Here is a 12,192-nt window from a genome sequence, read left to right as displayed (position 1 = left end):
CATCAGCTTTGCCAAGCAATGCTGCCCCATCTTCCAGTTCTCCTTTACACTGACCCATCAAGCATCTGACTGTGTAGTTTGATATACTATCGTTTACATTACATGGAAGTAGGGCAGCTCATGGGGGACCAGGCCAGCGACTGCAGCCATCAAATGCAGGTATTAGCCAGGATTTCCTGCTATATAAAGAACACAGACACTGGACTCAGAGGAATGACACAAGAGAGGCCCGAACATCACTTTTGGTGTCTCCATTCAAGACATTACTTGAACAAAATCAGAGAAACGTGAAAAAAGAGGTATAAATGCCCATGGAGGAGACTTTGGCCTGGTTTTTGTAAGCTGAACTTTGTCCCAGGTGGAATGTCAAAATATGTATTGTAGAGCAAGAAAGAAAGATATCATAGAGGAGCTGATAAATCTGAAATATGTTCCATGTCTGAAACAGATGATATAGTAACTGCATGGCAAAGACTGGAAGAAGTTCAGCAACACAAGATGCCAACACACATTAGTGGCATGCAATTTAATATGCCATAACCCGAGTATAAATATAAAAAGCAGCACAAAAACAGAAAAGAAAATGATTTCAGAATATTACATTAATTTTCAAAACCGATTATATCTAACCATTTGAAAGAATAAATAGGCCAGCATAGGGTCAAAAATGCCCCTGAAAATCAACTCCATGAGGAAAATATTACCCCTTGATAATATATACAGGTGCTGGTCATATAATTAGAATATCATAAAAAAGTTGATTTATTTCACTAATTCCATCCAAAAATTAAAACTTTTATATTATATTCATTAATTAAAAACAGACTTATATATTTCAAATGTTTATTTTTTTATCTATCTTTTAATTTATCTTTTAATTTTGATATTTATAACTGACAAGTGACAACTAAGGAAAATCTCAAATTCAGCATCTCAGAAAGTAAATTTTGCATTTCCTTTGGAAATCAGGGTCCCAGAGTCTGTAGGAAAAGGGGAGAGGCACACAATCCACGTTGCTTGAGGTCCAGTGTAAAGTTTCCACAGTCAGTGATGGTTTGGCTGTCATGTCATCTGCTGGTGTTGGTCCACTGTGTTTTCTGAAGTCCAAGGTCAACACAGCCGTATAGCAGGAAGTTTTAGAGAACTTCATGCCTCATGCTGCTGACCAACTTTATGGAGATGCAGATTTCACTTTCCAACAGGACTTGGCCCCTGCACACAGTGCCAAAGCTTCCAGTACCTGGTTTAAGGACCATGGTATCCCTGTTCTTAATTGGCCAGCAAACTCGCCTGACCTTAACCCCATAGAAAATCAATGGGGTATTGTGAAGAGGAAGATGCGATATGCCAGACCGAACAATGCAGAAGAGCTGAAGGCCACTATCAGAGCAACCTGGGCTCTCATAACACCTGAGCAGTGACAGACTGATCAGACTGATGCCACGCCGCACTGCTGCAGTAATTCAGGCAAAAAGAGCCTCAACTAAGTATTGAGTGCTGTACATGCTCATACTTTTAATTTTTATACTTTTTAGTAGAGCAAGATTTCTAAAAATCCTTTCTTTGTATTGGTCTTAAGTTATATTCTAATTTTCTGAGATACTGAATTCGGGATTTTCCTTAGATGTCAGTTATAATCATCAAAATTAAAAGAAATAAAACATTTGAATATATATATATATATTTAGGGGTGAGCTGGACCGCAGACAGAAGGCAAAAGAGCCAACAAGTGCTAAGCATCTCTCGAGGAACTCCTTCAAGACTGTTGGAAGACCATTTCAGGTGACTACCTCTTGAAGCTCATCAGGAGAATGCCAAGAGTGTGCAAAGCAGGAATCAAAGCAAAAGGTGGCTACTTTGAAGAACCTAGAATATGACATATTTAAGTTGTTTTACACTTTTTTGTTATGTATATAATTCCATATTTAATTCCACATGTGTTAATTCATAGTTTTGATGCCTTCAGTGTGAATCTACAATTTTCATAGTCATGAAAATAAAGAAAACTCTTTGAATGAGAAGGTGTGTCCAAACTTTTGGTCTGTACTGTGTGTGTGTGTGTGTGTGTGTGTGTGTGTGTGTGCGTGTGTGTGTGTGTGTGTGTGTGTGTGTGTATATATATATATATATATATATATATATATATATATATATATATATATATATATATATATATATATATATATATATATATATATATATATATATATATATATATACTGTGTTTAGATTTGGGCCAATTGGAGTGCTACTCTTTCCTGCATTACTTCTTGTGCTCACTCCTGCTCTGCTCTAAGCCAGATTTTAACACAACCACCCATTTAGAATGAACTTTCCCTGTGTTCAGTTAGCAGAGTGCTGTTGGTGAAGTGTGTAAATGTACTTTTCCTCCATTTGAGAGATGATTACCATTTAAGAGCAGACCAAGTCAAATATATACCAGCCCATTAGCGCTGCTGTACACAGAAACAATGTTGCATGAAGTGTTTTCCTAAAATGGAGCTGCCTGGATATCTGTGTTTGACTTTCCTGGTCTGTTATCACTCGAACTTGTGCACCGCAAGTGAGGAAATGAATTAAAGGGCTTACCAATTACAAAAAAAGCACCCAAGAAACAGCTGCACATTATGAAACACCTATTAACATTCTTTTGTTAAGTAAGTGAGTATCTGAGACAGATAGAGAGATTGAGAGAGAGAGACAGTCACATGGATAGACAGGCATGCACTGAAGTATTATTCTGTTGAACATTTTCCCCATGTTAGTTCAGTCACAGGTTGCACATATATTGCTGTACAGCAATGAAATCTGGGATTATTGAGGATCAGGTGATAATTTGATCTTTAAATGACTTTGAGACTTTTCCATGACCACTTTTCTAAGCAATCTGACTTTTGAACCCAATTTAGAGAGGGAGAAAAATACAGTTAAATTCTTGCAAAAAAAAAAAAAAAAAAAACATACAAAAAAACCCTGGTAGGTGTGGTTGCCATACATTAATCATAAAATACTTTAATAGTGTATTATGGGAGGCCTGGGTACAACTTATCATTTTAAGCCGTTACAACTTATAAGTATATTATGTACATATATACCAATTTACCTGAACTACTAAACCTAAAACCTTAAAATCTAACCTCCACCATAAGAATAATTGAAGTTCCCAACACAGGTTCAGGAGGAGCCTAGTAATCCAGTCGCTACGACCCTATATAAACAGCAGTCATTGCTCTATTCCAGCGACAAGTCTTCCAGCATCCCTCCTCCTCTAATTCCTTCTCTTTTTTCCTCTTTTTTATTTGCAAAAAATAAAATAAAAATTATACTATTTTACAGTAAAATTACACATAATGCGATTAAACCAATTACAATTTTTCAATATATCTAGGAAGGTAATTTACAGTAAACAAATTAACATGTTTTTACTTTTAGCTTCTTTAAAAATCACAAACATTTTATTTTTAGTGCAGATTAAAAATGATAAAGAGACCCAAGATCCCTTAGAGACCAGAATATCATAGAAACTTGGGTGGGGCTCTTTAGATTTTGGTCAGTAAGTCACTACTCTAATTAACCACTTAGAAACAAGTGTTAAACACCCCGATCGAGTTTTGCAATGACAAATACTCTTGCTTCAGAAAATGTAAATATCTAGTTCCATTGTTCTCACCTTTATCTAATGTGACCCCCATGGAAATACAGTGAACACTCAACCTATAATCTGGAGTCAGACTAGGTTAATGTTAAACCCATTTCACACTGGACACATAAGTAGCATTGAAGTGGAGTGTAAGCAGCATAAGCTCAATGTGATTTCACACTAGCAGCATTTCTTAGTGTGCAACTGATTTTCTGCCTACATGTCTACTAGGGTGAACATATGTCTTCTTTTTTTCCTGAACGGGATTTTTAAATTTGCTTAAAATGGTTTTGGCTTTGTTTTCCTATTGTTTTCATACTAACTAAAGGTAATGACTAAAAAGTGGTTTGACCAATATCATGCAGAAATTAGACATAATCGATCAATCATAGTGTGCAAGAAGGTGGGAAATACAGAGAACAGTCAAAACAATGCAAATACACATACATACACTATAATGTATGAGAACCATAGAGAGCGTGTCAATAAGATATTAAAGCCAAAACCCAGGCATTTTAGTCAATCCCAAAAAAGAGGAGGTGTTGTGTCATGTGTGAAACAGGGGCTACTCTACACAGCTGCTTTTGATTTTCAGCATGACAAATCATTTTTTCAAAGCCTGGATTTGCTTTTGGTTAAAGATACTTATTTCACTGTTCATTAAATTTCATTAGTTGTTATTTTAGGCTAAACAGATGTATCTCACCTCTCTCTTACACAACAAAAGAAAACCAAATGCTTCTTTGGCACCACGAAAGCCACAATACAGTGTTAGGAACGGCAAATTGTTGTCAGAGAGTGTGTGTAAGAGGAAAGAATTGAGAAAGAAAGGAGACAAACATTGAAGTAATCAGGTGTCAGATTTAGAGTATTTTTGACCTGTGATTCTGATATAGCGCTTCTTATGACCTGGGGTTATATCACAAACAGTTACTTTAGCTTCACATCAATGTATTCTTAAAGACTAAAAATGTCATCTTTTATTAAAAGATCTGCCCAAAAGCATTTGCTCCCCTCTGTTTAAACACAAAGAGTGCATTCTGCTCTGTTCTGTTCTCACATAATCTGATTTCTCTGGGCAACTTTCTTTCAGATGTGAGCCCATCCTGAGTTCAAACTGCTGCTAGCAAGATCCATGAATCAATCTGAAGTCATATTGAAGGCCTGGTCAAATACTGTATGTTTGTTTAATTAATTCATGGGAAAGCAAGAGATAAAGACTGCTGACAGATGAATAAAATATTCTAGAGAATGTGAAAGAGAGAGACAAATGTTTGTACAATAGACACTGGATCCAGATATCTTTGCGAAAGATCAAACATAATGATAACCATATATTTAAAATCATTGATTAGGTTTATTTACACTTAGATTGCTAGATTCATTTTGATTTTGAGAACAGGCACATGACTGTGCTATTCAATTAAAGGTGCACCAAAAAAAAAAAAGGAAAAATTTGAAGATGGAGCTTTTTTTATTGGAATAATACTCTCTTAACAGCATCTGTTAGATGCTTTGCTTTTGGCTTAGACATTTTTAGAGGTTAATAAAAAAGCACTTTGAAGTGAGTCTTCATATTATGCATTTTTCCTGGTTTCATCATCAGATGTGTTTCTGGCTGTATAAATCCACAAGACTGAAATACCATTGAGATTTATCAACATCTCTGAGCTCAAACATCCCTATAAATATGGCCACCACAGAGGGAATCTGTCACTTGTTTGGCCTTTGGTTTCTAATACTTGGCCAGCGATTTCTCATAAACAGATTTATCATTCATCACAAATACACCCGTACAGGCTTTCTGCCCATTTTCAGGACACAAGTCAGCAGACTTAACTTTTCACAAGTTGAATGTCCTGAATATTTTTTTCGAGAGTAATAATTCAGTCCAGCTCCTACTTCATCACCAAATGGCTTTATGATCTATGTGGCAGAAATCACATTCAGTTGAGGAGTCACTGCTATAAATCCATTAGTTTTACTACACAAACATCTCTTTCTAAAGCTCTTGCACCCGAAACTCAGATCAATAAAAAAAAGATTGTCCCTCCAAATATGACCAAACTCTGAACACATTTTAAATCACCCCAAGCATTCACTTTGCACTGGCGAATTATAACACTCGTTCAGACTGAGCCCCAAAATTCCAATACATTCTCACAAATTAAAAAATGTATTAGAATATTAGTTTAGGAGAAGAAGACACTACAATCCCACACTTTTCTAAAATATTCCTTCCGATCCAATAAGGAACACTGCGCTAAGAAAAACACATCTTCCCATTGGTCGGAAGGCAGGGGGTTTCAAGGCGCCCCGCCGAGAATCGCCAGGGTCTGTGAATGAAGGGCTGCTTGAAACCGTTTATCGTTACTGTGGTGCAATGTGGAGTCAGCGTATCAACTTTACAGAGATAGAGCTGCAGATTCAACAGGAGTGGCGGAGAAAGTTTTTTTTTTACAGTGTTTTGTAAGGGAGAGGAGGGCCGAGCTCAAAGGGAGGCTGATATTTGGGAATTCTGATGATGAAATATGTGGAGTCGTATCGAAAAAGGGGTCATGAATACCTGAACGCAAAAAAACTCTGAGCTGGAGAATAGTTTGTGATTCGCCGTGAAGCCTACGAGTGATCGGACACGTCTGGAGGAGTAACGTTAACTTAGCACAAGCCGAAGTTTCGCTAAACACTCAAATTCTAGTAAGTTTACGTTAGTCTGTGTTCGGTTTCCATGCGATAATGAATTTAATATAAGTTTCTGTATAGAGCTTTATGTGTGTAGATAGATTTAATCGCACGAGTTTAGTCTGTGAAACATTCCTTTGTTTAAAAGTTTCCCGAATCTCGTTTTTGCATTTTTCTTGAAACTTAACTTACAGCTAACGTTACTACACATTTTGTTTTGTATTAATTTCTTGCATGTAATGCGATAGTGACTTACAAGTTAATTGTTCATTAGATACTACTTAGTAGTGTGACTAAGTTAGTGTTTATCAAAAAAAAAAAAGCACCCTAGTGTTTATCCAGTTATGCACTAGTACTTAATTATTACATACTAGTTGTATAACTTTCCTGCTAGTCATTTACCTTATACTGATAATTAAATTTTCCCATTTGCTTCTGGAAACAAATTGCTAATTTTGGCATAAAATTGTCTCAATTTAACCAGTAACTAGCTTTTCTCACTAGTAACAATTGCTTTGTACTCGTCATGTGTAAAAACTAGAATGTCTACTTTAATAATTACAATAAAAAATTGTACTTGTAAGATTAGTTACTAGAAAGGTGTGTCTGTTCAGTTAGTACAAAGAAAACTGAAATCGATTCTAATAACTATTTGAATGGTTACAAGTACTAAAAAAAGTATTAGTAAGTAATGAAGTGTTGCTAGTAAAACTAGAATAGGTACTACAAACAAATTTACTTGTTTGAAGTGAACAGTTGGTATATATTAGTTGTTGATACGTTTCCAGGAACAAAAGATCAGTTGCTTGCCACTACTTGGATAGTGACTAATTCAATAGATAATTTAGTATCTCATGATTTGTTAGTAAAATTGTTAAAGATACTAGTCACTACTTGATTACTTATAGTTAAAATTAGGCTGTAAGGAATATACGGTAAAATGGTCTATATTTCTGTGTTTTCCAGGCAATCAATGATGGCAGTATGGAAAGTCAGTCCATGCCTCTTATTCATCACAACACTTCTGCTTGGACTGTCTTCCGCCCAGAATCACGGAGAGATGGGTATCTCAGTCCCGGAGCACGGGTTTTGCCAACCCATATCCATCCCCCTGTGCACTGACATCCAATATAACCAAACTATCATGCCAAACCTCCTGGGACACACCAACCAGGAGGACGCAGGATTGGAGGTGCACCAGTTCTACCCCCTGGTCAAAGTTCAGTGTTCTCAAGATCTGAAGTTTTTCCTCTGTTCCATGTATGCGCCAGTGTGTACAGTTCTAGAACAGGCAATACCCCCCTGTCGCTCTTTGTGTGAGCGTGCAAGACTAGGGTGCGAGGCCCTCATGAACAAGTTCGGTTTCCAGTGGCCCGAACGACTCCGCTGTGAGAACTTTCCCGTACATGGAGCTGGAGAGATCTGTGTAGGACAGAACAAATCAGACCCCGACATCCCAACGACGGACCCCACGCCATATATACCAGAGCCGTTCACTCCACGCATGCATCAGCCACGCCAAAGTCAGGCTTTCACTTGCCCTCTCCAACTCACAGTCCCTTTCTACCTCAATTACCAGTTCTTGGGGGCAAAAAACTGTGGCGCCCCTTGTGAACACAAACAGCCGCATGGTGTGATGTACTTTAAAGAGGAAGAGATACGATTTGGTCGGCTCTGGGTGGGAATCTGGTCTATCCTGTGCTGTGTGAGTACCCTGTTCACGGTCCTCACATACCTTGTGGATATGCGCCGGTTCCGTTACCCGGAACGCCCCATCATCTTCCTCTCTGGTTGTTACTTTATGGTGGCGGTGGCTTATGCAGCCGGGTTTTTGCTGGAGGATAAAGTGGTCTGCATTGACAAGTTCAGGGATGATGCTTATAGAACTGTGGCTCAAGGGACTAAAAAGGAGGGCTGCACCATTCTCTTCATGATCCTGTATTTCTTCGGCATGGCCAGCTCAATCTGGTGGGTGATCCTGTCTCTCACGTGGTTCCTTTCTGCTGGAATGAAATGGGGCCATGAAGCTATCGAAGCCAACTCTCAATATTTCCACCTGGCAGCATGGGCCGTCCCCGCTGTGAAGACCATCACCATCCTCGCCTTGGGACATGTGGATGGCGACCTTCTGACCGGCGTATGCTACGTCGGCATCTACAGCACAGACGCCCTTCGTGGATTCGTCCTTGGCCCCCTCTTCGTTTACCTCTTCATTGGAACGTCTTTCCTTCTGGCAGGATTTGTCTCACTGTTCCGCATCCGCACCATTATGAAGCATGACGGCACCAAGACGGAAAAGCTGGAGAAGCTGATGGTGCGTATCGGCGTATTCAGCGTCCTCTACACTGTTCCAGCTACCATCGTCATCGCGTGTTACTTCTACGAACAAGCGTTCCGTGAACAATGGGAAAAAACCTGGCACATGCAGACGTGCAAGCGCTTTGCCGTGCCATGCCCGGCCAACAACTTTGCACCAATGACACCAGATTTCACTGTGTTTATGATTAAGTACCTCATGACAATGATCGTAGGAATCACGTCAGGATTCTGGATCTGGTCTGGAAAAACTCTACAGTCATGGCGCAGGTTTTACAAGCGGCTGGGCAACAACCAGGGCGAGACGACGGTGTAAACTGAACTTTGTGGATCGTATGTGAGAAATACAGGTCAATATTGAAAGGAAATGTGAACTCCAGTCAGGTCACACATACTATGCTGAACCATGCTCATGGTAGAAGACACTGCTGTGTGAGCCCAGCATGATGCTTTCCCAACACTTTTGAAAGCACAACTCCAAAGAACATGCATTTTTCCAATTGACAATCTCAAAATGCCTTTTAAACGTTAAGCCTTGGAAACCCTACTAATGATTTCATTGGAAAAGATGGCAGAACTCTCATCTTCCATACTGATGTGTGGACTTGAATGATGACTTTTGTTATCAGGAGTATACGCTACCATGGCAGCCAAAAATGTCTGCAATTTAGTCTTGTGCCTTGCAGTACTGATAAATTCCCATTGTTGGATGAATGTCTCTTTTGTTTTTTTTTAACCACATTTTTGGTCATTTTCTCATAAATTACATATTTTAGTATTTTAGTTGCACATGGCCATTTATTTAGATTTAAGAACCAGTTCAGTTTAATGTTCAAGTCAGGTCTCATCAAGTAATTTAATATTCTGCCATTTTAAAGGCCTTAGCGATGTGAAAGAGACTCGCAGGATTATTAATGTTTAGCGGAGAAGTCTGTATAGGAGGAAATGTCACCATGTTTCATAATTTGTAAATATCACATTTCTGTCAAAAGATGTATGATGTATTTAAGCAGATTCATTTTGTTTAAGGGCTTTTTCAGTTTCACTTAATAAAGTGATTTGATTTTTTAAAGCTGCTTTGGCTTGATTTCGTTTGCACAAATGGTGACTCGTGTCGCTGCCCTGACGAGCCTTTGATATTTCCCCCAAAACAGTTGTTAGCAAGTAGATGAAACTGATAGCCGCATAATTTACTACAACAACAGACCTCAAGTGAGTCCCCCTTCATGTGTCCTGAGTCCATTAATGCTTTCAGTCTGTAGAATGAATCTAAGAGGGGAGAAGCTAGGGTGAACAAACGAATCAAGGGGGACTAAAAGTAAACATTTCTCTTAAAACAGAAAGAAACTTAAAAGTGGCCTACAAAAACAGGATATAATCACGAAAGGTGTGAAGTTTGCCACCCTGCCTCTGGTACAACAGGAAGCCCTGAGATGCACCAAAGCATAAGATCTCTTCCCTTCCTCACCAGATGAAACTGGATACCACTTTATTCTTTAGGGTGAGGGAAACGCCCCATCCCATGTCCCCTTCTCCCCTAGAGAGTTGGGGGATGTTTCTCTGTAAGGGCATTTGGAGGGTGAAGGGGGTTGGTGGGTTACAGTATCTTCGAGTATAGGTTCCTCACCAATGATCAAGAAGAATCCAGAATTCTTGTTGGTGTCTGGAGTACCACGTTTAATCCGTGTCAGAATTGCACAGGATTATGATTACATGGCAGAGAGCCATAATGCTACAAAAGGCTTCTGTAAAACATGTTTTTAATTTGTATTTTAAACAATAATGTTCACAAAAGATTCAAAAAGGAACTAGATAATGCAGGTGTTTTTCCAGTGTAACGTGATGATTTGTGTGGGTACATGCACCCCAGTGTCTGATTGTGATTGGGTGTGTTGGCACTCATTGCCTTTGGGCATGTGAAGTGTGTAAAACTCTCAGCGTGTGCAGCCAAGACACGTCCATCACTTGGATTGACGGTTAGGTTTCTGGAATTTTTTTCCCGATTTGCTCCCAGCCCATAAACACACACACACACATACGGTGGGGATCGAAAGTTTGGGCACCCCTTGCAGAATCTGTGAAAATATGAGTAATTTTCAAAAAATAAGAGAGATCATACTAAATGCATGTTATTTTTTATTTAGTACTGTCCTGAGTAAGATATTGTACATAAAAGATATTAACATTTAGTCCACAAGACAAAAAAATTGCTGAAATTATTAAAATAACCCCACTCAAAAGTTTGGGAACCCTTGGTTCTTAATACTGTGTTCTGTTACCTGATGATCCTCGACTGTCTTTCTGTTTTGTGATGGTTGTGCATGAGTCCCTTGTTTGTTCTGAACAGTTAAACTGAGCAGCGTTCTTCAGAAAAATCTTTAAGCTCCTGCAGATTCTTCAGTTTTCCAGCATCTTTGCATATTTGAACCCTTTCCAGCAGTGACTTTATGATTCTGAGTTACATCTTATCACACTGAGGACATTGGAGGGACTCAAACACAACTATTAAAAAAGGTTCAAACATTCACTGATGTTCCAGAAGGAAACAAGATGCATTAAGAGCTGGGGGTGAAAACTTGAAAACAGAGCCACGCCGCTCTGCTCGCATCTAAGTTAGAAATTGGTGAATTTTAATTTAACAAAAAAATATGCAGAAACCGCAAGGAACATGTTGAATTAAACATGAAACTAGAAATAGAAAAACTAAATAGTATTTTCTTGCAAAATATGCCGTAATAATCTTCTTTTTTTTTTTCTGGTGCTCAACCTGCTGTGACATTTCTCCTTTTAAAGTACATTTTTATTTGATCTTTGTGACTTCATTTGGGGAACATTTAAAAAAAGAAATGACTACATAGTTCAAACAGAGGTACATTTCTCACAAGTCTTTATCAATAGTTCATTATGTGTACACATTACCTTTTCAAGCTCAATAGTTCAGCTCTTTTATGGCAAGAAATAGTGTTCTTGGCACAAAAATACACATTTTTAAATGATGTGTTTCACACTGATATTTGCTAGTTAAGACTGTTAATAGACAGTTTTTGAACTGATCTTAAATTCCTGTAACATTCAACCCCCAAGACATTTACAAGGGTTGACATATTTTATAGGCTAATGTCACGGGCTATTTAAATTATAATGTGTGATTTCATACAAAGCACACCAAAACTGAGTGATAGTATCAAAATTTACTCTTACTTAAGTAATTCAGCACTTTAGGGTTGGCTATAAAGCTAGTAATGATAAATACTGACACTTTAAAAGACTATAATCATATTTTAGTTTATGAAATGTCTATTAAAGTCAACATGAAATGCATTTTAAAAATATTGTTTTAAATGCATTGAGATTGATTTATCCATGTCTCACTTACATTTTTTTTAATTCATGTTCATCCGTTTTACATGGATGTTCGTCACAATACAGTAAACAAATCTATTGCTGTTTCTTCACAACTTTCAAGGTAGTATTCAGTAATATTTTGTCGACCACTAATCTAAATATCTTTATCTATAATATTTTTTGTATGTCTACGGCTGGTTAGGGCAATG

At 38.1% G+C, this 12,192-nt stretch overlaps 1 protein-coding gene across 1 annotated transcript; it reads left to right on the top strand.

The window, feature by feature from the left end:
* Positions 1–5,935: 5,935 nt before the first annotated feature.
* Positions 5,936–9,710, top strand: LOC128016166 (frizzled-7-A). The gene is made up of 2 exons (XM_052600605.1): positions 5,936–6,337; positions 7,289–9,710. Exon 2 carries the CDS (start codon positions 7,296–7,298, stop codon positions 8,952–8,954), a length of 1,659 nt encoding a protein of 552 aa, XP_052456565.1. The 5' UTR covers positions 5,936–6,337; positions 7,289–7,295; the 3' UTR covers positions 8,955–9,710.
* Positions 9,711–12,192: the final 2,482 nt, after the last annotated feature.

The sequence above is a fragment of the Carassius gibelio genome, chromosome A6 (assembly GCF_023724105.1).
Source record: "Carassius gibelio isolate Cgi1373 ecotype wild population from Czech Republic chromosome A6, carGib1.2-hapl.c, whole genome shotgun sequence".
In the NCBI taxonomy this organism is placed as follows: domain Eukaryota; kingdom Metazoa; phylum Chordata; class Actinopteri; order Cypriniformes; family Cyprinidae; genus Carassius; species Carassius gibelio.
This window is presented reverse-complemented; position numbering and strand designations above follow the sequence as displayed.